The 25,874-nt window shown below is 34.2% G+C and overlaps 1 protein-coding gene across 1 annotated transcript in view; it reads left to right on the forward strand.

The window, feature by feature from the left end:
* Positions 1-25,874, forward strand: part of GALNT13 (polypeptide N-acetylgalactosaminyltransferase 13) — a 613,112-nt gene that overhangs the window by 280,100 nt on the left and 307,138 nt on the right. The window contains exon 4 of the mRNA XM_025404576.1: positions 16,556-16,724. Coding sequence (XP_025260361.1) covers positions 16,556-16,724 — 169 coding nt within the window. The remainder of the gene's footprint in view (positions 1-16,555; positions 16,725-25,874) is intronic.

Genomic DNA, 25,874 nt, shown 5'->3' on the forward strand with positions numbered 1-25,874 from the left:
TACGGGAAAAAAAAAAAAAAAAAAAAAAAAAAGAAAAGAAAAGAAAAGAAAAATACTGGTGTCAAACAATTCTATATTTAAAACATATTTGGGCAAAAGAAATAAATTAATGGGCTGGGCGCGGTTGCTCACGCCTGTAATCCCAGCACTTTGGGAGGCCGCGGCGGGTGGATCACGAGGTCAGGAGATCGAGCCCATCCTGGCTAACACGGTGAAACCCCGTCTCTACTAAAATTACAAAAAATTAGCCAGGCGTGGTGGTGGGCGCCTGTAGTCCCAGCTACTTGGGAGGCTGCAGCAGGAAAATCGCGTGAATCCAGGAGGCGGAGCTTGTAGTGAGCCCAGATCGCGCCACTGCTCTCCAGCCTCGGCGATAGAGGGAGACTCCGTCTCAAAAAAAAAAAAAAAAAAAAAAAAAAAAAGAGAGAGAGAGAGAAAGAAAGAAATTAATGACTGATAAATCCGCAATCTTGAGATTTTATGATTTTCTAGTACTATAAGATTTGCTTGTATGTGGTTTTTGAAGAATGCAAGGTAATGTGGGCTTGACATGCAATGCATATACCAATTCAGGTTGATGTTTTTATTCACTTGGGGGTCTCCCATATGGGAGTGCATGAAATACCACAGTATATGGGGAAAAAGAGGCCAGAGTGAAGAAATAGAGATATGAGGCAAAAAAACAATATCTGAGGGATAATGATAATGTTTTTATAATGCTGCAATGGAGTAAGAACCCAAATTTGATCAATAAGCAATCTTAAAGGTGATTTCTAAAAGAATACTCAGCTGCACTTTAAAAGATAATTTTTAATTACTATTTTTACCTATCTGGACTATAAAATTGTTTTAAAAATCAAATTAGTTTAGTGATGCAAGGAGGAAATATTAAATAACTGAAAATATAACAATATAATGATATATATTAGAGTTTACCCTCCCCAGTAGCATGAATAAAGAGCCACTAAGCATAAATTACAATGGTACCTAATAGGTAGTATTAACCCATAATATAAAGAAATATTAAAGCTGTTTTAAAAAGTGACCACTGATAAGTATTTCTGTAGAGATCTTAACTGATTTCTAGACATTGAAAGACTACTGTGCCATAGTAAATTACTTTTTTTCTTGCTTGAATAAATTCACACTAAACATTCCTCAGAAGGTTCATAGTTATCTTGAAAGTCAAACATTATTGCAGAATCTTCAGAAGTAAATTAAAACCACATTGATTTTGTTTAAAGTAGCACAGGATTTAAACTAGCAGTGTTTATTTAAGGAAAATTAAGTACTTCCATAAGTAGTTGTGAAGACGTGAAGAGGAAATATCAAATATTATAAAACAAAAAAAGGAGTATCAATAAAGATATTTTAGAACTTCTAAAAATATAGGAAGAAGTTTGGGTGTGTGTGGATATGGATATATATAGTCATATATATAGTCATATATATATATGTCCATATATAAACAACGTGTGTGTGGATATGGATATGTGTGTATATGTGCATATATGTATATGGATATATATACACATATACACACACAAACTTTTGGATTTGCATATATTTCTGCATACATATGCATGCATATATGTATATACATAAATATATTATATGTTTGTTATATATAATCAGGTAAAATTTTAAGGATTTTAAAAGGAAACTATAAATAGGGGAAGTTTATTACTTATCCTTAGAGCTCTGTGTTATTTCATATTGGTTTACTATTCTGTAATGTAATCTTAACTTTTCTATATAAGTAAGCATGTACAATATGCCCTTGACCTTATGATGTAACCAAAATTATTTTATTAAAGCAATGCTTACATGATAAAGGCCAGGGTATGTTTGACAATTTTCTATATAGGTCTGATGACTTGTAAGAAAGAGCATGTTCATTTAAAGATGTACCTACCGGTAATTTAGCCTTGTGTTGATGTTTATAACAGCATTTAAGTTTTGGAACTAGCGTATTTCTTTGGCATACTCAGTAAATACTTATTAAATAAGTGTTGACTTACTGTTTTGAATTTTTTAGTTCCTAGAATATTTAAATACTTGAAAAAGGATCAGGAATAGTATATGACCAATTTCTTAATTTTTAATGGCATGCTTGCATTATTTACTTAGCACATTCAATTTAATTATTTTGATTGTTAAAGTAGGTTTTCCTTTTTATAGTGTATTATTAGTATCCTGGTTCTTTTTATTAGTGTTAACTAACAGAAAATGTCCAGAGGCAATGAAAAACATAAAACCCAGTATAAATCAATCATGAACAGCAAGATTTATAATGACTGTGAGTAAATACAAAGACCAGCAGCTGGTTTATACAGATGGTCAATAAAATGTTGGAATGCCCAAAACATAAACATAAGGGGTGATGATGGGAGGCAGGTAGTGATTAGATATGTGATCACTGACGTTAACTGTTAGTTTTGGTAGAACATTGAACTTTTTTTTTCTACTAGAAATTTTCTTCATGAAAGAAATTATCAAAATGCTCCAATTCAAATTACAGTGCCTCTTGGAGCATATATACATCAGTTTATTTTGATAACCTGAAATTGCTGCTAGGGCATTTGAAAAATATCTGATTTAAAAATCAAGTAATCATTTAGGTCATGAGACATTTAGGCCCATTATTTGACAGCTAAATTGAATAACTGATATAATTTCATATTTCTGAATTTACTGGTGAAATATGTGGGCTTCCTCTCAGAATTACATCTAGTCATTCAGAAATGCAAATCTTACATTTATTAGCCTTATTTTTATTTATTTATTTATTTAGCATCATGGAGATCAGTGATATTTTCACCCTACCTCGGGCAATAGATTCTGATTAACATATAAAATTAAACAATCAAATTGTACTTTTAGGATTCTACTATATGTGCCTCACCATCCTAAACTACCTTTTATAGTTTTTGTATCGTTGCCATCCCAATTACCACACACACCAGAGTACACACATAGATACAGTACCTTAGCAAACCATATTCTATGAAAACTGACAATGTGATTATCAGGAAAGAAAGCAAAGCCTGCTGCTCATTTGAACTTTATCCCTATTTTGGCCCTCAGAAATGTCATCCAGTAATTTTTTTCTTCTTCTTGATATTGTGCCAGTAATAGTAATCAATAAGAAAGTCAACCCCATGCCCAGCATGAATAGGTGAGTACTAAAATAAAATAATACCTATATAACCATCAATGCAATCTAACAGTGAAATGTCTTGAGACATGTAAAAGTGCATGTTATCATCACTTTACCTATAGCAATTTTCAAAGTACGGGGTTTGTAACCCAGGAAATGGGGAAGATGCTTCATTGAAGTGGAAAAAATGAAACATTATTTTATTTTTATATCCTTATATATTATATATAATATGTAAAGATATATCATCTTTATATTTATTTTTATATTTTACCTTACTTTTAATTTTCTATTTTTGATTTAAAGTGATACCTATGTTAATTCCCAACAAACATAATTTATTACAAATTCATACTCCAGCATTTTTAATTGATTAACAAACACAGGAACTGTTGTGAGAGGATTGTTAATGTACTCCTGCATGTGATCTCCTGATCATCAATTTTCCAATCATGTTGTTTGCAGTTCTCTTACCAGCTGGCCAACCTGTTAGCTGCTGTTCACGGGTTAGTTCAGGTCCCTACCTCAAGCCATCTCTCTCCCTTCACACAGTGCTCAAATTTCGCCTCTGAATTTCTGCCTGATGGAAGGATTTCCTTTCACTCACTGACTTGCAGGATCATGCATGAGTAGGGTTATAAAGAAGCAGCTGCTAGCAGTTGCTAGCATATCGGTGAATTCTTATTTAATCTAAGCTTGCAATTTCTTCCTTTATTAACTGGTCATAAGGTACTCCCTATGAAATTATAGTTGTGGTTGAGAGAGCCAACCTCAGCAACCCCATAGAGAAGAACTATGGAAATAAACGCCTTGACCTGATTCATCTTCTGTCCTCTAATACTCCGTCATTGCCTTACCAACCAGGAGTCAAAGGGAAAGGGACCCTGGCTGGTATGGACATGGAGGTCAGCAACCCAGAGCACAGAGCTGGAGATGGTACCGTCAGGCCTGTGGATCCAAATAAATAGCATTCAGCACAACTGCCCACAACAAAGTTTCACAGTCCAGCAGTAAATTTAATTTTATAACTTAAAATACTTGAGAGTATTTGAGGTGATCCATTTTTCTGTTTACACTTAGTCCAGTATTATTTTATTGATAATTCGTAATTGCAAACTTTTGTGAAAGAGCTATATATATATATATTTACTTCCCAAAAGGACTTGTTAGAGCCTGCTAATACTTGCCTCATGTTTTCTGTGACTAAATTAATGTTTGGAGCTTTGTTAGATATTGTATGAAGGTTTATAATATATAAAATGTTACATCGAGAAATTATTTTAAAAATATATGTCCACTTCCTAACTAGATGTATAGTCAATGAATGCAGTACTCTTTATGACAAAAGTGAGTATATTTTTCTTTTTCTTTTTTTTTTTTTTTTGAGACGGAGTCTTGCTCTGTCGCCCGAGCTGGAGTGCAGTGGCCAGATCTCAGCTCACTGCAAGCTCCGCCTCCTGGGTTCACGCCATTCTCCTGCCTCAGCCTCCCGAGTAGCTGGGACTACAGGCGCCCGCCACCTCGCCCGGCTAGTTTTTTGTATTTTTTTAGTAGAGACGGGGTTTCACCATGTTAGCTAGGATGGTCTTGTTCTTGTGACCTCGTGATCCGCCCGTCTCAGCCTCCCAAAGTGCTGAGATTACAAGCTTGAGCCACCGCGCCCGGCCGTGAGTATATTTTTCAAACATGATATGCTGTATGCTGCTCAAAGCTGACCATTTTCTATCTACGGAAGAACTCATAATGAATATTGGATTATGTAAACAGCTTCTTTTAAATGGCCCTTGTTTTACTTGAGATGTCCTCTTCCAAAGGGCTTCTCAAAACATCCGGCTGCCAGATTGGTGCTTTTGTTTCCAAAAAATTCATGGTTATTTCAAAAAAATTTATTTTGGCAAAATGGGAAGAATGGGGAAGATAAGGATATTTCCTGTATAAAGCTGAAACTAAGGCTATTACTCAAGCCGTTGCAAGATAAGGGCCTTTTAAATATTTCTATTGAGGAAGCTTATTCTTAATGCATAAGAAAATAATTTCATATTTCAGCATAATTTTATTACCTTAGTGAACACTTTAAAAGTTGGGTCAATGGTTTCCAGGAAACATTTGTGATTGTAGCATGTGCCAAACAACCTCTTACTATATATAAGAAGAGTATGAGCTTAATGTGTATTAGTAGAATATATCGTAAAGATGATTGTGAAAAGAGTGGTAAAAATTTTTATAATAATATAGGAGTGTGCTTTTTCCTAAAACGGAAACAAGGACCTTGCTACTTTTTTTTTCCTCCGCTACTAAATATTTTCCTTATCTGTAAATTGTAATGAATTTCCTGTGAGAAACTTGTATCCTAGAACAAATCATATTTCTTTATGAGTACTCCTCTCCCCGTTTCTCATCATATGTCCATTAAGAAACTGTCTTTCCATAGAACTCTGATCCTTTGTTTTTCATACCCCAACATCTACTGATTCCACTTTGTACCTGTCACTATAAAAGCCAGGTTATATTCATTTTCACTGAAGCCAGATTTTTCATTAATTTGTAGCTAAAATTACCCTCGTGGGTGCATTAGTCAGGGTTCTTTAGAGGGACAGCATTAATAGGATAGATGCATATATAAAAGGGAGTTTATTAAGGAATATTGACTCACATAATCAGAAGGTAGAGTCCTACAATAGGCTGTCTGCAAGCTGAGGAGCAAGGAAGCCAGTCCGAGTCCCAAAACCTCAAAAGTAGGGAAGCCAACAGTGCAGCCTTCAGTTTGTGGCCAAAGGCCCAAGAGCCTCTTGCAAACCACTGATGTAAGTCCAAGAGTTCAAAAGCTAAAGAGCTTGGAGTACCATGTTCGGGGGCAGGAAGCATCCAGTACAGGAGAAAGATGAAAGCTAGAAGACTCAGCCAGTATAGTCCTTCCACATTTCTCTGCCTACTTTTACCTAACCACGCTGACAGCTGGTTAAATGGTGCCCACACAGATTGAGGGTGGGTCTGCCTCTCCCAGTCCACTGATTCAAAAGTTAATCTCCTTTGGCCACACCCTCACAGACACACCCAGGACCAATAATTTGCATTCTTCATCCAAACAAATCAAGTCGACACTCAATATTAACCATCATAGTAGGTAATGTACTGATTTAGAAAATATAGATAATGTATAAGAAAGATGTAAAAGACCCTTTAATTAAATGAACCACTGCTAATCTTCATTGTTGATATTTGCATATACTTCATTTAACTTTTGTTTTTCCAAAAATAGGCTTATTTTATAACATTGTTTTATACTCCTTTTTTTTTACTTAGTATAACATGAACATCTTCCACATCATTAAACATTCTTCTATGCATCATTTTAATCACTGCATAGTTTTCTTATATGAATGCAACACAATTTATACAGTACTGTATATAAGATATTTGTGGGGGTGATGATATATACATTTATAATGGGATCCATGTGCAAACACACATGCATACACAAGCTACTTTAATCATGTATGCAGACCTGGGTGCAGTAGCTCACGCCTGTAATCCCAGCACTTTAGGAGGCTGAGGCGGGTGGGTCACCTGAGGTCAGGAGTTCAAGACCAAGCTGGCCAGCATGACGAAACCCCGTCTGTACTAAAAATACAAAAAAAAAACAATAATAATCCCAGCTACTTGGGAGACTGAGGCAGGAGAATTGCTTGGACCAGGGAGGTGGAGATTGCAGTGAGCAAGATCATGCCATTGCACTCCAGCCTGGGCAACAGAGCAAGACTGTCTACCAAAAAAAAAAAAAAAATCATGTATGCAGGTAAATCTTTGGACAGAGCTATATATGTTTTAGAATATATTTTTAAAAGGAATTTCTGAGTCATAAGTTACAAGCTATGACTCATTTGCTTGTGTAGAATAGTATGGGAAGGTGTGATGTGGGCTTCTACTGTAGTGCCTATTGGCTTTGACATATAACCTTCCATCTAAACTAAATGGTGAAATTATTTAAATATCTTATTTAGGAAGAGATTGTGTGCAAGAGAGGCAGAATAAGTAGTCAATGATTGTACAGCAAATAGCTAACAATATTTAATAAGCCCCAGTTTGTGTTGAGGTATTGTTGAGACTCCTTTATAGTAGTTATACAAAATATTGTTTTTATTAAAAGTTACTATTGGGGCATTGAAATAAGTTAATCATGGACTTTTTAAATTTAAATGGTGATGTATTAACTATCTGCTTATGATCTAATTTGTGGTCTAATTAAACCCATTAAGACCATAGTCTCCACACATTTTCATTGTGAGTTGCTGCGATTAAAGACTTTTGAGCTTGTATTAACACATATCAATTTATTTATAATGTCTATACATATGGTAATCTCAACTCAATTCATCTAACTTTTTTCAATAACATAACAGACCATTTTATATATATCTGAGATGGGGAAAACCCACATTAAAAACCTCTATTCTAATTGCTTTTTCATCAGTCTTTTGATAATAGAACTAGATTGTCTAAAAATTGCCTTCTACTTTAAAAAAATTATTCACTGATTAAATGAACAGTGCCAAGTACTGGGATGAGCCAAAATTGATGCACAATGCTTTGGTGAGCTTCACAGACTAATGGGGGAATGAAATCATTACATTAATAAAAATAACACTGACAAGTATAACAAATAGACCCAAAATTCTAATGTTTTAGCAAAATATATTTGTTGTTTTGTTTTGTTTTCTCATGTAAATTTTGCAGTCGATATTTTTCATGAGCAAGTGGCTGTCTTCCAAGCAGTGATTCAGACATCTAGGTTACTGCTGGTAGTGTCGACTGCTGTTTTCCGCACATGGCTTCCGAAGTTGCTACAGCAGGGGAAAGTACATAGAGAACCACACATGGGAAGTTTTCATGAGCCTGGCCTTGAATTGGCGCATATCATTTCTATTCTCGGTTAAGGACCACACCTAACTGTGGGGCAGGCTGGAAAATGTTGCATAGCTATGTGTCCAGGAGGCACAACTACATTAGTTCATTAGTTAGAATCTCTGTGATAACATGCAAAAAATGGCATTGCAACATTATGAAAAGTATAATGGAATAATGTAAAAGAGCTATAAAGTTATAAAAGAGGGAGTTATCTTATCTGAAAGTTGAAATTGGTCTTCAGAGATGAACAGAGATTATTTGAATGAGCAGCAGTTGAAGGAACTTTCTGGCAAAAGAAATATACAGAAAGTCCAAGAGATGAGAAAAGGAATAATTCTAATACAGCATGTTTAATTTGCAATTCACCCATTAAATTTCCACCACTTTTTCAAAAGATATTTTCAGGCAATTTTGCAAAGATGTATACACAAGGAAGAATATTAATTGCATTGCTGTTTATAATAGAGGTGATTGAAAACAACGTAAATATTCAAAGAAAAAGCATTGATTAAATAAATCATGGTATATTCAAACTTTGGAATATTTTGCAGCCATTACAAAATAAGTATGAATTCACGTATTTATTTGGAAAGGTTTCCACAAATGTTTTTTAAACGATAAAGATTAGCATGTATAGCCTGCGCGTGGTGGCTCATGCCTGTAATCTCGGCACTCTGGGACACCGAGGCCGGAAGGTCACATGAAGTCACGAGTTCGAGACCAGCCTGGCCAATATGGCGAAACCCAATGTCTACTAAAAATACAAAAATTAGCTGGGCATGGTGGCGGGCACCTGTAATTCCAGCTACTCAAGAGGCTGAGGCACAAGAATCGCTTGAACCCAGGTGGAGGTTGCAGCAAGCTGAGATCGCGCCACTGCTCTCCAGCCTGGGTAACAGAGGGAGACTCCATCTCAAAAAACAAACAAACAACAAATTGGCATGTACAATAATGTTGAATAAAATTATAAAATTCAGCACGTATGAATGGTCCTATTTTAAATACATATGTATGTTTGTATACAGATTATTGCTGACTGTTCATTCAAGCAGCAGTTTAATTGATTTTTCACTGTTTTTCTATAGTGGCTTCCTCCTTTGCTTTCTTCCTGCCTGCCTGCCTGCCTTCCTGCCTACCTTCAATAAATGAGCATGCATTGTTTTTATCATAAAAATAATATATTTTGAGTAAAAAAAAACAGTTTGTGATCAGTGTTCTCTTGTTTCTGTGGATAATCTCTCTTAGCTAACTGATGTAAGGTGCTACCTTATTGATTATCTAATAGATGACACCCTTCTGAGAAGTAGTAACTAATGTATGCTAGACTTGATGCAGCCAGAGCTTGCTATTTACAACTTTTTACATAAAAATGAAAAACAAATCTTATTGTCAGATGTGTCAGATTTATAAAAATTGTATATAGTTTATTTTCAAAGGGATACTAAATGAATTGCTACTTGTCATACATTAAATAGAATAAATTTAGTTGTTTAATTTATAGGTTAACTATCATATTGATATGTAAAGTCTATTTTTGTTTCTAAGAGAAATGGGCCAATTTCTCTTAGAGTATACTGAATCCCCTTATGTTATTAAGAATTAACCCTGAGCCATAAATACCAAATAATAAGAGCTATTTATGACAAACCCACAGCCAATATCATACTGAATGGGCAAAAACTGGAAAAATTCCCTTTGAAAACTGGCACAAGACAGGGATGCCCACTCTCACCACTCCTATTCAACATAGTGTTGGAAGTTCTGGCTAGGGCAATCATGCAAGAGAAAGAAATCAAGGGTATTCAGTTAGGAAAAGAAGAAGTCAAATTATCCCTGTTTGCAGATGACATGATTGTATATTTAGAAAACCCCATCATCTCAGCCCAAAATCTCCTTAAGCTGATAAGCAACTTCAGCAAAGTCTCAGGATACAAAATTAATGTGCAAAAATCACAAGCATTCTTATACACCAGTAACAGACAAACAGAGAGCCAAATCAGGAATGAACTTCCATTCACAATTGCTTCAAAGAGAATCAAATACCTAGGAATCCAACTGACAAGGGATGTAAAGGACCTCTTCAAGGACAACTACAAACCACTGCTCAGTGAAATAAAAGAGGACACAAACTAATGGAAGAACATACCATGCTCATAGATAGGAAGAATCAATATCGTGAAAATGGCCATCCTGCCCAAGGTAATTTATAGATTCAATGCCATCCCCATCAAGCTACCAATGAGTTTCTTCACAGAATTGGAAAAAACTGCTTTAAAGTTCATATGGAACCAAAAAAGAGCCCGCATCTCCAAGACAATCCTAAGTCAAAAGAACAAAGCTGGAGGCATCACGCTACCTGACTTCAAACTATACTACAAGGCTACAGTAACCAAAATAGCATGGTACTGGTACCAAAACAGAGATATAGACCAATGGAACAGAACAGAGGCCTCAGAAATACCACACATCTACAGCCATCTGGTCTTTGACAAACCTGAGAGAAACAAGAAATGGGGAAAGGATTCCCTATTTAATAAATGGTGCTGGGAAAATTGGCTAGCCATAAGTAGAAAGCTGAAACTGGATCCTTTCCTTACTCCTTATACGAAAATTAATTCAAGATGGATTAGAGACTTAAATGTTAGACCTAATCCCATAAAAACCCTAGAGGAAAACCTAGGTAGTACCATTCAGGACATAGGCATGGACAAAGACTTCATGTCTAAAACATCAAAAGCAGCGACAGCAAAAGCCAAAATTGACAAATGGGATCTCATTAAACTAAAGAGCTTCTTCACAGCAAAAGAAACTACCATCAGAGTGAACAGGCAACCTACAGAATGGGAGAAAATTTTTGCAATCTACTCATCTGACAAAGGGCTAATATCCAGAACCTACAAAGAACTCAAACAAATTTACAAGAAAAAAACAAAGAACCCCATCAAAAAGTGGGCAAAGGATATGAACAGACATTTCTCAAAAGAAGACATTCATACAGCCAACAGACACATGAAAAAATGCTCATCATCACTGGGCATCAGAGAAATGCCAATCAAAACCACAATGAGATACCATCTCACACCAGTTAGAATGGCCATCATTAAAAAGTCAGGAAACAACAGGTGCTGGAGAGGATGTGGAGAAATAGGAACACTTTTACACTGTTGGTGGGATTGTAAACTAGTTCAACCATTATGGAAAACAGTATGGCGATTCCTCAAGGATCTAGAACTAGACGTACCATATGACCCAGCCATCCCATTACTGGGTATATACCCAAAGGATTATAAATCATGCTGCTATAAAGACACATGCACACGTATGTTTATTGCGGCACTATTCACAATAGCAAAGACTTGGAATCAACCCAAATGTCCATCAGTGACAGACTGGATTAAGAAAATGTGGCACATATACACCATGGAATACTATGCAGCCATAAAAAAGGATGAGTTTGTGTCCTTTGTAGGGACATGGATGCAGCTGGAAACCATCATTCTTAGCAAACTATCACAAGAATAGAAAACCAAACACTGCATGTTCTCACTCATAGGTGGGAACTGAACAATGAGATCACTTGGACTCGGGAAGGGGAACATCACACACCGGGGCCTATCATGGGAAGTGGGGAGAGGGGAGGGATTGCATTGGGAGTTATACCTGATGTAAATGACGAGTTGATGGGTGCTGACGAGTTGATGGGTGCAGCACACCAACATGGCACAAGTATACATATGTAACAAACCTGCACATTATGCACATGTACCCTAGAACTTAAAGTATAATAATAAATAAAAATAAAAATAAAAAAGAATTAATCCTGAGCCACGTGTGATGGTGGATTCTTGTAGTGTCAGCTACTGAAGGAGTCTAAGGAGGGAGGATCCCTTGAGCCCAGAAGTTCAAGGTTGCAGTGAGCTGTGATCGTGAAACTACACTTCAGTGTAGGTGAATAGAGAAATCCCCATCTCTTTTAAAACAATGAAAAAAGCAATTACTCAAATGATTATCCTTGATAAACTAGAGCCTTTGGACTGGCAAAAGAGCATGATCTGGGGAACGGTGAGTGGAGAGTCAAGTGTTTTTTGTGGTGGAGGGGTGGTGGAAAAACCAGTGTGGTTTTCTTATCTTCTGCGTCCTCTATAAACAGATGATTGATTGACAAGACCAAAAGCATTGTTTTAGGGAAATTGATTTATTGGTAGCAGAGTATGAATATTCAAATATGAGAAGGACTAAAAATCAGTGTTTCTAATTTATCACAATTGTAAAATTGGAAGTAATGAAAGTGAAAGATCTGCAATGCCAATGAAAAGAAAGATTTTAAAGGAAAACATACAGAAATTAACAACTGATTAATTGTAGATCTGAGAATAGAAATACAATTTGAAAGTTTTTTTTTTGACAAGCAAGGCATATGGGATATTATTTAGATTTTGATTCAATGTTATGCTTGTACCATTATTCATCACATATTACTATGTTCTCTAACAGAATAAAATCATTACTTTAAAATCAATCAACTTGAAATGTTTTTTGTTGTTTGTTTTTGCTTCAAGCTTTTTCCTAGATATAAACTAGTTCATTTCTCTTTTTTCAAAGAGACACTGCTCATTAATAAAGGGCTAATTCTGCAAATAAGAAAATGTTCATAATGTAATATACATAAGCAAATAATGCAATTGATAAATAGTGTTCTTTTTGGTAGATTTATCAGTTGGTTTGTTTATAATATGATCATCTTTATCATTGGAAATTCTAAGATTAAAATAAATGTAAATTCAAGTTTTAAAGTAGGTTCTGTGTTAAAGAAAATGAAAGATATAAAATGATTCTGGTTTTATCATAATTCTACGAGCTTTATAATGTCATTTTGAGTCAAATTAATTATTTTTTAAAATAATTTCACTATATAATTAGGAAGAAAATAGCTCATAGCATAATATATTAATCTCTCTTTGCAGTCTACACCAGCTTTGGTATTTGAGCATTTCATCCATATTCAAATCAACAATAAAAAAAACCACAATGTAGATTTACTTGCCTTCTACATTACATTTACCTGTTAGAGTAGATAAGTAGCACACATATTTAAATGGCAAGTGTTTTTTTTTTTCTCTGACTATGAGGAAGCATGGTATTTTGTGAGTACATGAGTTTCTTTGTGTGTGTGCTTTGTAGAGCAAATCAACAGGTGAGGAAAATGGATAGAAATTGCTATTTAAAGGTGCTTAAGATCAGCGATAAGTCACAAAACCCAACTGCTTATTCTGTCCCATTTGTTATTTATGCTATTTGAAGAATTAGAAAAGTGTTTTCTTCTGGTAAGATGCCTTCCTCCAGGTAAAAGCCAGAAGAAGTAAAAGGCTGGCTCCCCACTATAATTACTTAGCATTCTTTTTGCTTGAGCAAAGTGAAAAACACCAGTAGGTCTGCTTATACACAGGAAACACACACACACACACACACACACACACATTTTTTAAATGTCAAAGATATACTCATTAGAAGCTGTTACAGAAAAATGTATTTAACTCTGGGGAGAAGACACTTAACCTGATATTCTTTAAGTTGTTACCTATTCTCCACTAAGAAACTGAGAATAATTAGGAGAATGACTACATGTTGTTTCAAGTAGTCCTAGGTATATGGACACTGTTTATGACCATTTTAATTTTATTGATTATGATACCAAAACATGGCACAATTACTCCTGCTACCACTGATAAACTATAACTTACATAATGTGAAAATAAAATGGTCATGCCTTTGAATATGTTGCAAATATCAAATATATCTGTGTGCTTTCAATTGACCTTCATACCTTAAGATGTTAGAATTGAGCCCATGTCTTTTCCACAGAGTGAAATTTTAATCCTATCTGCTTCCTAGTCTTGGAAGCATTGTGTTGATTATGGTAACTTTCTCTGCAGCATGTCTTCTTACCAGTTTACAGACGGCGAAAGAGATCAGAACATGTACCCCCAAATATACCACTTTGGCATATGGGTTATTTTAAGCTGCAGGCTCATTCTTAAGAAAGAGCACATGCAGGAAGCTGTTTCTGATCTCCCCCTTTCTACCTAAAAGAAGGTCATAAAGTCTCCCATGATGCAGATCCCCCCCACCCCTTCCCACCGTATTAGAAAGCAAAAATTGTTCTCATCACCAGAAGTTAGGAGTCAACACTAGAATGGACCTATGCAAACAAGCTTACTAAAATAACCCTAATCTCCTCATAGTTTTCCCTATTTATTTCCTAGTTACTAACCCACAATTTACTGCCCCTAGTTCCCTACCTAAATCTCCTTTGTATTACCACTTACTGCCAATTTATTATTCTTTGTTTAAAATGGTATATAATCTTTTGGGCTTAAAAGGTTCTTTGACTTTCATTTTCCTTCTGAAGACTCCTGTGTACACATAAAAATATAATTATATGCTCTTCTTCTATTAATCTGTATTATGCCAGTTTAATTCTTAGATCACCACAGAATGTAAGAGGATAAAGAAGGTTTTGTTCCCCTACAAAGGTATTGTAAACAACTGTAAACGGGGAATTGCTTTCTTAATTTCTAAAAATTATTTTTTTAAATGTACCCCAAATGATTTAACCATTCAGAAGAATCACAAATTTTCAAAATGTTAAAAATCAAGATATTTTTTATACCAGGGAAAAGTTATCTCTTTTTTATGGAATTAAAGTTACAGTACAAAATATGTTTAAAAAAAAAAAAAAAAAACCCTAAACTGATTATTTATGGTTAATATGAGCACCCATGTGACCTGATTATGTTCTTATTTCAGAATCAGAAAGACTCCCAAAGGAGCCACATATAAATTCATTTAATATTTTCTGTAGACTAAACTTTTTTTTTAATCTTAGAAATGAAAGATACCTTAATGTCATTGTCTCACCAACATCACAAATTCATCCAAAGCCAAATTCAATAACGTCATCTGAGTTCAGGGATATTACATGTACTGACACCCAAAGAAAATTATTTTTATTGGGATTTTATTTCTTAAATTTAGAAAAATATACCTTCTCATAACATTTCTGCCATTATTTCTATTTTTGCTTTTTAAAGTGAATGATAATCTTTGTAAACTTTATTTTGATGACTACTTTTTAAATAGTTTGAAATTGAATACATATTTTTTTCTATATACAATGTTTCCTGTTCTAACTATTTTTATATATGTGAGAGGATTTCAAGGCCAATCACCTTTTTTTAACTCATATCTAAAGGTCCTTAGAGATGCCTATTCTCTTATATAGTTTGACTCATGCCATTACAAAGTCATCAACGGAATGGTCAACTGTGTATTCATACTAATAATACCAGCTTTGATGTTTTGTGATGGTCGGCTCAGAGGAACATTTGCTGGGTGTGTTCTATCCTAGATTTTACCCTATTCATACATTATTTTAGAATTTATATTTTTAATGAAATGTTCTAACTTAAAAATTATTTTTATACGCATTATAGTCTTTCTTTTTTCAGTATTTCAAGGTATGCTGTGCCTAAATATGTGCCTTTTAATTTATATGGAAATTAAACTCAGTAAGATTAATGTGTCAGGAACTATAATATAGCAAAACATTGGAAGAGTCAAGACCAGAACCACATTCCTTTCACTTTAACCTAATTTAATATCACTGTGAAGAGGAAGTTCAGGATACATTTGGGCCAAATGGAACTTTGTGTTATTACTCTATATTAGCATGCATACAGGTATGTGTAGACAACACACACACCCACACACACTTTGAAACATATACTTTAGATCTAGAAGGGACTTCAGTGTAGTGATAACTTGGGAGAAGTGGCGAGAAAATTAGCCTATATATCAAATCCTGCATTCTCTTAATGAATATTCATCCCAGAATATTACTGTGAAGTTTCAATTATAGAGCACACAGTATCCAAATTCAACTTGACATTTGAAGTTATATGTCACCACTATGAAGCTTCTTTTGACACAATTCAAAATGTTTTGACAAAGGAATTAAATTATTTATGGGATTAAGCCTTGTCAGTTTTGTTTGCCTTTATAAAGATGTAATGGCAGTAGATATGTGAGATATCAAAACATTTAATTGGACGTGAAAAGAAATTAATCTTAATATTCTTTAAAGTTCTCTTATTTTACATTATTTTGTCTGCCTAGTGTTCAACTTCATTTTTCTCTAATAAGTGTATTAAATATATGACAGAAGTTTTAACATTTGGTATTTTGTACTGTTTAGAATTATTGTCTTAATGTTTAGTCATCATATAATTTACCTAAACTTGGAAGACAACATGCAGAATTGATGTTTTTCTTTAGCATAGTGTGTGGTTTATAAGCAGTAAAATCTTGATCATTATATTATAAAACCTGTATGTAAATAATATGCTTCAGAATCTAAGACACACAAGTTTATTTATTCAGTTCATTATCTGTGTGTTTGTATGTATGTCTGTATCTCTGTATGTCTTACAGCTGTTATTTCAAGAAACCAAGAAGGGCCAGGAGAAATGGGAAAAGCTGTGTTAATTCCTAAAGATGACCAAGAGAAAATGAAAGAGCTGTTTAAAATCAATCAGTTTAACCTGATGGCCAGTGATTTGATTGCCCTTAATAGAAGTCTGCCAGATGTAAGATTAGAAGGGTAAGTTTTACATTTGTTGTATACTCTTTTATATTCATAATCACCATATTTCAGAATCTCAGAATTTCCACTAACTCAGATTATATCAGTTCTAGAAATGTGTGGTTCTGAGTACCTATCACATAGCAGGAATTTATTGTGCATGCATATGCTGAAAAAGATGAGCTATTTTCTTCTCTGGCAAAGCAAAATATGTTACTTGCAAAGACGCTGCAAAATACTCAGACCAAACAGGTTTTTATTTGTGAGATGTTTTTTGTTGTTGCCATTTTGTTTTGCTTTCTTTATCTACCAGATGTAGAGCAAATATGCTCTTTAATAGATTACAGTTGTATATTGCTTAACACTGCAGAAATGTCCTGGAAAATCTGTCATTAGGCAATTTTGTCATTGCATAAGCATCATAGGTGTATTTACACAAACCTATATGGTATAGACTACTACACTTCTAGGTTGTATAATATAGCCTATTGTTTCTAGGCTGTAACTCTATACAGCATATTACTGTATTGAACACTGTAGATAAATGTAACATTATGTTAAGTATTTTTGTATCTAAATATAGAAAAGGTATAGTAAAAACATGACGTAACATAAAAATTTGTATACTTGTATAGGTCATGTAGCATGAATGGAGCTTCCAGGACTGAAAGTTGCTCTGGGTGAGTCAGTGAGTGTGTAGTGAGTGTGAAGACTTAGGGCATTACTGTACCCTACTGTAGACTTTATAAACACTATACACTTAGGTTATACTAAATTTATTTTTAAAATTTCTTTCTTCAGTAATGAATTAACCTTACATTACTGTGATGTTGTTACTTCATAAAGTCTTTAATTTTTTTCACTTTTAAACTATTTAGTATTAATACTTAGCTTAAAACACAAGCACATTGTACAGCTGTATAAAATATTTTCTTTATATCCTTATTCTATTAGTTTTTTTCTGTTTTTAATGTAATTTTTAATTTTTTCTGTTAAAAACGAAGACACAAACACACACATTAGCCTAGATCTATTCAGGGTCAGTATCATCAAAACATCATTAGGCAATAGGAATCTTTCTGATTTATTATAATCTTATGAGACCATCATCATATATGTGATCTGTCATTGTGCAATGCATGGCTATATTTGCCTTACTGCATAAAAAGGTCCATATACTTTACTTATAAAAAGTATACCTGCATTGTTATTCCAGCATAAAAATAGCTAATTGTCCATATGACTCTTTGACCCTATAAAAGTGGTTTATTATGGTTTCCAGCAATTTATACTGCTGTTTATAATTAGAATGCTTGATTATCAGCTATGGAAGAAATATGCACTTGGAAAATAATATTACATGAAAAATGGTGAAGAAAAACTCAATTTTTATGTGATTAACTGTAAGCTATGCTCTAGATAGTTGAACATATTTTAAACGCATGTAATAAAATGAAATTTAGTGGCAGAATTGTAATTCTAGTATAGAGTCCTTGTAAAGCAAACTCTTGGCATTAATAAAGATGTGTCTTGAGATTTTAGAAAATCCCCAAGTTTACAAATATACTCCAGGACACACTTCCATGTAAATATAAATTGTTCTTTTGAGCACTTAATGATTTTTCTCTACATGCAACAGAACATAATCAATGCAAATAAAAATTGCCACCTCTAGTGGGCTACATTACAGTACTGTGTCATGATATTAGCATCATATTTACTAACTCTTATTGTTTTCTTTCTGAATTACTTCATATAATATGAAAACGTTGGCTGGACTCAGTGGCTCATGCCTGTAATCCTAGCACTTTGGGAGGCCAAGGCAGGCGGATCACCTGAGGTCAGGAGTTCAAGACCAACCTGACCAATATGGTGAAACCCCATCTCTACTAAAAATACAAAATTAGCTGAGTGTGGTGGTGCACGCCTGTAATCCCAGCTACTTGGGAGGCTGAGGCAGGAGAATTGCTTGAACCTGAGAGGCAGAGGCTGCAGTGGGCCGAGATTTTGCCATTGCACTCCAGCCTGGGCAACAAGAGCAAAACTCTGTCTCAGAAAAAAAAAAAGAAAATCTTGTTGAGATTCCAGGGCTCGTAATTGTCAGAGGTTTATTTGGTAGCTTAGTAACTGCTTTGTCACAACCATTGTATACTTTTGAAATGTCTCTCTCAACAAAATCACAAGTAATTACATATTGTGGACATTTTTGGCCCCTGGAAAATAGTTCAACATTTAATATTAAATTTGTGCATTGCAAATTACTATGTAAAAATAGTTTTACATGTAGTCCTGTACATGTATATATATTTGTTTGTATATACATTTAAAAGTATATACAATAAGCATATACAAAAAATATGTACAATAAGCATAGTCTTCAAAGCAATTTTGAGCATTTTGGATGCTAAGTTTATAATGTTTTAATGTTGCATTTATTACTTTGTTTTATATGCTGTAGTATGCTTTAGTGCAGTGGTCCCCAACCTTTTGGTACTGGGGACCAGTTTTGTGGAAGACAATTTTTCTACAGATTTGGAGGTGGCGGGTTGGGGGTTGGGAGTGATTTCAGGATGAAACTGTTCTAACTCAGTTCATCAGGCATTAGATTCTCATAAGGAGCACACAGCCTAGATCCCTCGCATGTGTAGTTCACAATAGGGTTTGTGCTCCTATGAAAATCTAATGCAGTGGCTGATCTGACAGGAGACTGCGTTCAGGTGATAATGCTTGCTCTCAGGCAGCTCACCTCCTGCTGTGTGGCTGGGTTCCTATAACAGGCCAGGACCAGTACTGGTCCTTAGCCCCAGGGACCTCTGCTGTAGTGTGATAAAATGAGTGGATATGATACTTACTTACATATTCCAGAAAACTAGGTAAACACTATTTCAAGTTTTTAAAAATTCTTGACTTTCAATCGTCAGAATACAAATAAATCAGAAGCATGAATTCAAAAAAACAAAACAAACAAAAAAACTCCATTGAGCTAGTGTTTAAAATATTCATAGCCAGTGATTTTTTTTTTCTTTTAAGAGTCTCTGCCAGGCACAGTGGCTCATGCCTGTAATTCCAGCACTTTGGGAGGCTGAGGCGGGCAGATCACCTGAGGTCACGGGTTTGAGACCAACCTGGCCACCATGTGAAACCCCGTATCTACTACAAATACAAAAATTACCCAGGTGTGGTGGCCTATGCCTGTAATCCCAGCTACTCGGGTGGCTGAAGCAGGAGAATCACTTGAACCCAGGAGGCAGAGGTTGCGGTGAGCCATGATTTTGCCACTGCACTCCAGCCTGGGTGACAGAGAAAAAAAAAAAGAGAATATCTTAGCTCTAGTTTGTTATCTTAGTCTAAAAAAAAAAAAAAAGAAGAAGGATCCCTTACCATACTAAGTTTATGAGTAAGTCATAAACTGTAGAGAGATCAAACATTATAAATGAATAAGTCAAGTTGCTTAGCATGAAAAGTACATAAAATCCTGTATTTACTCTGGTTACTATTGCTTGGATTCTCATATTTTACAGTTTCTGAAATAATATTAATGAAATATTTTTTTCATTTTATTTTTATATAAAACTACAGTGTATGTTGTAAGTAAGAAAACAGAAATACCATGCAAAATTCCTAGACAAGTCACAGTATATGAGGTTTACCAAGGACATTTGCAAGTCATCTTGAATGACTCAATTGTGGGACTGCCTGGGAACAACTTCTGTTGAAAAACTTACCATGAGTCACATAGCCAAACTGTTATTTAAAAGATGTAGAAATGTTAATACTCATTTGATCTAGAAAATATTTTTATAATTTGGTTGTATGTCAGTTACAGTTCAGTTTTTGGATAATTATATCCTAAAAAGATATAGATATATTAAGCTAGCACAAGTGATGACTGATATAAATTATATAAAGATGTAAAAAGAATAGGATTCTAAAATAATTAATTTAAGAAGAAGCTGAATTTATTTTAGTGGAAAACTTGAGTTGATACTTAGAAAGTGTCTGAGTCATCCAAACTGTGAATTCATTCAAATATTTAATCATATTTTACTGCGTTATACCTTTAAACTATTTTGACTAAATTCAGAAAATTGTCCAAAAAGTTTAATGTTATGTTTGATGTTAATATCAATTTGCAAATACTGGAAAATGTATTCAGGGAATAAATCTAAGCATATATCCTATGTTTACACAGGAACAGACTAGGTAAAAATAGTTTTTTTTGGAGGCAGTTTTGAATAACCATTAGGACAAACTGAAGCTCTGTTCTGTAATATCTATCCCTAGGAATGTTTAAATATTTATAAAAAATTACTTAAAGTATTTAATTTTTTAATACATGCAACACATTTGTATGTAATCTTATATAATACATATAATATATATATACACACACACATAGAGAGGGGGAGAGAGAGAGAGAGACTACATAAGAATCCCAGAAATGAAGGGCCTTCAAGAAGGTAAAACATTTCATAAAGAGGCATCTGCCCTTTATTGTACTTAAAATATAAAAGTAACATAATTTTTTTGTAACTAGCATCTTATATCAAAAAATTAGGATTGCATACAAATGTGTATTATATATATAATATATAATATAAATTATATTTATATATACATAGACTAAAAATTTACATATAAATTTTATTTATATGTATAAATAAAATTTTAGACAGCTGTAACCAGCCCTCTCTCTCCTTTGTCCATTCCCCCACAAATAAAATTTTTAAAAGGGAAAGTCTTAATAGTCTATCTGATTCAGAATGTTGAGAAAAATGACTATTAACTAATGGCTCAGCATTAGAAATTTGTTAGCATGTTTCTCATCAACTGTGGGGCTAATATTTGTAAATTTATATATTTTGGATTTCATAAGAGCAGGATTTAAATACTTCTGTTGTCAGAAATTAAATAAATGGATGTCATTTTGTTTGGTTTTTAACCTAAAGTTATTTAGCATTTACTTGAATTCAGTCATTTAATAACACTTCAAGGGCTGGTATTGAGTTTTTTGAAGGTTATAATGCAGCTAGCATTTAAATATTTTTCATCAGGAAAAAAATTGAGAAAATAGAAATTTTATTTTAGCTTTTTATATCCTAGGCCAAATAACTGCTTCTTAGGTATGCACACTTTCAAATCGATAAAGAGGAAAAGACTCTAGCAGCCTTACATTATTAGTGGAAGAGGAGCTGTAGCATACGAATTTTGAATAAGTTGCTCTCAAAGGACAAAGAATTTATTTATTACATAAAGTAGGAATAAGATATAGTATATATTTTTTCTGTGCTCAATCTCATGAGTACATGTTCATTTATAAGGTTTGCCTTTCCCATAAATTAAAATACGATAAATGTAGCATTGATTGCACAAAAGAGAAATAGAAAATGAGAATATTAATTGGATTTCCAATCTCTGTTCCACATCTTTTCTTTTTAATTTGAGAATTATTGCAACATTTATATGCTGGTAAAAGTCTTCCCTGTGAAGATAATAATAATTTCTTTAATAATTTGATTTATGTAATGTGCTCATGTGTAGAATTAATTTCACTATCCAGATTAAAACTGGTATGTTAGAATGCCTGCATGTTTACATATGCACAAGGTATGTATATATATATACACACACACACGCATACATACACACATATGTACACACCTATATATACACATACACACACATATATACACACACTTGAGGCATGTGGATATAAGTATTATTATCATTTGGGGGATAATAATACTGTTACACTGTAAGTTTTCTTTCAAATAAAGTAGAGTAACACATGTCTAGGCATGTTCTCAGGGACACATTTAAGTACATCATATGCAGAAAACATGCCACATAACCTTTATTTACACTTGAACTACCCCTCCATGGTTTCCTTATGTAATTTAATTTTCTGACACTACTACCTTCAACTTCTAAAAAAAATGTGGTACTATATGCATAACATAAAATTTACCATTTTAACTATTTTAAAGCACATAGTTAAGTAGTGTTAAGTATAAAGGGCATCAGAATATGCTACCCTAAAATATGCCAATTTATCATAAAGATTCTTTTGAGCTGAAGGCAATTAAGGAAAAGCAGGCATAGGAAACCTCTCTGCTCTTCCCCATCTACCTAAAGTAGGGCATACATTTGACTTATAAAAGTATCCCCCACTCTCATACCATGAGGAGAAGAGCAACCTTTATTAGCAGAGATAGAAATGCTGCCAAGATAAGCCAGCATAATCAAATTTCATTAAATAGCCTTTATTATCCATTAGTTTCCCTACTACATTACAGAGTTTCCCAACCTAGAAGCCCCAAAACCTTTTCCTTTGTCTTGCCACTTCTCCACGATTCATCACCCTTTATTTAAAATGCCATATAAGGCCGGGCGCGGTGGCTCAAACCTGTAATCCCAGCACTTTGGGAGGCCGAGACGGGCGGATCACGAGGTCAGGAGATCGAGACTATCCTGGCGAACACGGTGAAACCCCGTCTCTATTAAAAAGTACAAAAAAAACTAGCTGGGCGAGGTGGCGGGCGCCTGTAGTCCCAGCTACTCGGGAGGCTGAGGCAGGAGAATGGCGTAAACCTGGGAGGCGGAGCTTGCAGTGAGCTGAGATCCGGCCACTGCACTCCAGCCTGGGCGCCAGAGCGAGACTCCGTCTCAAAAAAAAAAATAAATAAATAAAATGCCATATAAACCTACTGAGTTTAACTACTTATTTGGGTCTTCACATCTTTTCTATGAAGGTCTCTGTTCGTGTGAAAATTAAATGATTATAATCAAATAAAATGTGTATGCCTTTTTTTCCTGTTAATCTGTGGGGTTTTTTTGGTTAGTTTAATTCACAAGCCCCAGTTATAGAACCTAAGAAGGTAGAGGAAAGGATTTTCTGTTCCCTATAAGTGAATTTACATTGTTGTGCAATGGATCTTTAGCATTATTTTTATTTTGTAAAACTGAAATTCTATAGCCGTTAAACAGCAACTCCACATTTCCCCAGCCCCTAGCAACCACCATTCTATGTTCTGACTTTCTGAGGTTGATATTTTCAGCATTTATCAGGACCTAATTGTGTACCCATGAAAATTAAGAGATACGGTTTTACATTAGAGAATGGAATATATATATGTATATATATATTAGAATGATATATATAATATATTATATAATATGTATTTTAAAAATGATATACATAAATCAAAATGATATATATATATATATATAATTCAAATATATATTTATATATCTCCTAGCATGTAGCAGTGTGAATTTAGAAGTGCCATTGTATCAAGGTGTGATGAAGGACAGTTTTACAGGAAGGTGTATTTGGAACCAAGCTTTGTAAGATGAATTTGTGTAGAACCAGGCTGACAGAAACGAGACAGCAGAAAGGATAGTATAGACAAGAAAGCCAGTTCTGAGTAGAGGAGGGCCAGTGAAACTGTTTGTTAGGAACATAGATCATAGGTAAACAGATATGGAGCCTGGCTATCATTTTATTTATACTCTTAATAATTTATATATTCACGTTTACCAAATACCTGTTAGTTTGTTTGTTTTTGCAAATTCTAATTGAGAAAGCAGAAAATCTATTTTTCATTTTCTAAATCTACATGGTAATCATGTTTTTGCTTATGTTTTTCCTACTTGAGCTATGTAGGCCTGAAAGGGTTTTTAAAATATTATCCACTATCATGGTTGTTATTGTGTTCTCATATTTCTAGTATTTCATTTTGTTCCCTATATTTTTGTTCTATGTGGCTTAAGGCAGACATACTCAATTATTTAAACCTCAGTAAAAATTAGAGTTCACAGCAATTAAATCAGACAGATTTTTTCCAAAAAAAAAAGAAAATTTAATACAGAAAAGGTAATTTTTAAAATGCAGAAGGTTTGGATAACCAAGGATTAGAAAATGATGATACAGTTTAGACAGAAGGTATATGAGGTCTTGTGAGAAGAGAAAACAATTAGAAAGTTGTTAACTATTCATCCAAGCTCACTGGCCTGCAGAGGATGAGGAAGAGTCTTAAAAACAATTTTATTTAGACATGTGATGGTAGGCAACAAGGAGGTTTTAGAACAAAAACATGGTGTGATGGAAATGATATTTAGGAAGAGTTATTCTTGCAGTAGTATATAAAAGGTATTATAGATAAGAGAAGCCTGAATTTAGTAAGATTCCCTATTGGCTATTATAGTCAAATAGATCTGATTGGATGAGGAACTTGTCTAGGATAATGGCCTTAATTACTACATAAAGCAATATGTAGTAATTAATTAAAATGAAGAGAAAGAGAACACATCAAATTTAAGATAGCTTCAGGAGGGATGGGAATGTGGTTGAATTTTCAACTTTATTTGTATGTGTAAGTATTTGTGTATGTGCATTTATAGGAAAGAGAGATAGGAACTGTAAGTAAAAATTATCCTAAGTATATTTTCAAGTGATTTTCCAGAATTGGTGACTTACTAGATACAAGGGAAGTCAAAATATGACTTTAATGTTTCAAATTGGGTGACTAGGAGATTTGTGGTATTGCTGATTGTTTATGTTTGTGTATGTGTGTGTGTGTATAAACATACATATATAAAGAGTCACATAAATGCCACTTTTAATATGGATAGTAGAATTTACTTCACATTCACACATAAGAACATTAGATAAATCAAAATATTATGGAAACTATTATTGTTATCTTTAGAGGCAAGATTTTTACCAGCATATGAAAGCTATAGTAATTCTCGACTTAAAAATAAAAGACGTGTACGAGAGATCAGAAATTCAATTAATGTCCTTGTTTCTATTTCACCTTTATGAAATCAATGCTGCCTTTATCTGTATATTATTACAGTAATTGTTCAAAATATAATTTTTAAAATCAGCCATTTGAAAGTCAGTCTTTATGGTTAAAATGTGTATTTTTGGCCGGGCGCGGTGGCTCAAGCCTGTAATCCCAGCACTTTGGGAGGCCGAGACGGGCGGATCACAAGGTCAGGAGATCGGACCATCCTGGCTAACCTGGTGAAACCCCGTCTCTACTAAAAAAATACAAAAAACTAGCCAGGCGAGGTGGCGGGCGCCTGTAGTCCCAGCTACTCGGGAGGTTGAGGCAGGAGAATGGCGTAAACCCGGGAGGCGGAGCTTGCAGTGAGCTGAGA

The sequence above is a fragment of the Theropithecus gelada genome, chromosome 12 (genome assembly GCF_003255815.1).
Source record: "Theropithecus gelada isolate Dixy chromosome 12, Tgel_1.0, whole genome shotgun sequence".
NCBI lineage: Eukaryota > Metazoa > Chordata > Mammalia > Primates > Cercopithecidae > Theropithecus > Theropithecus gelada.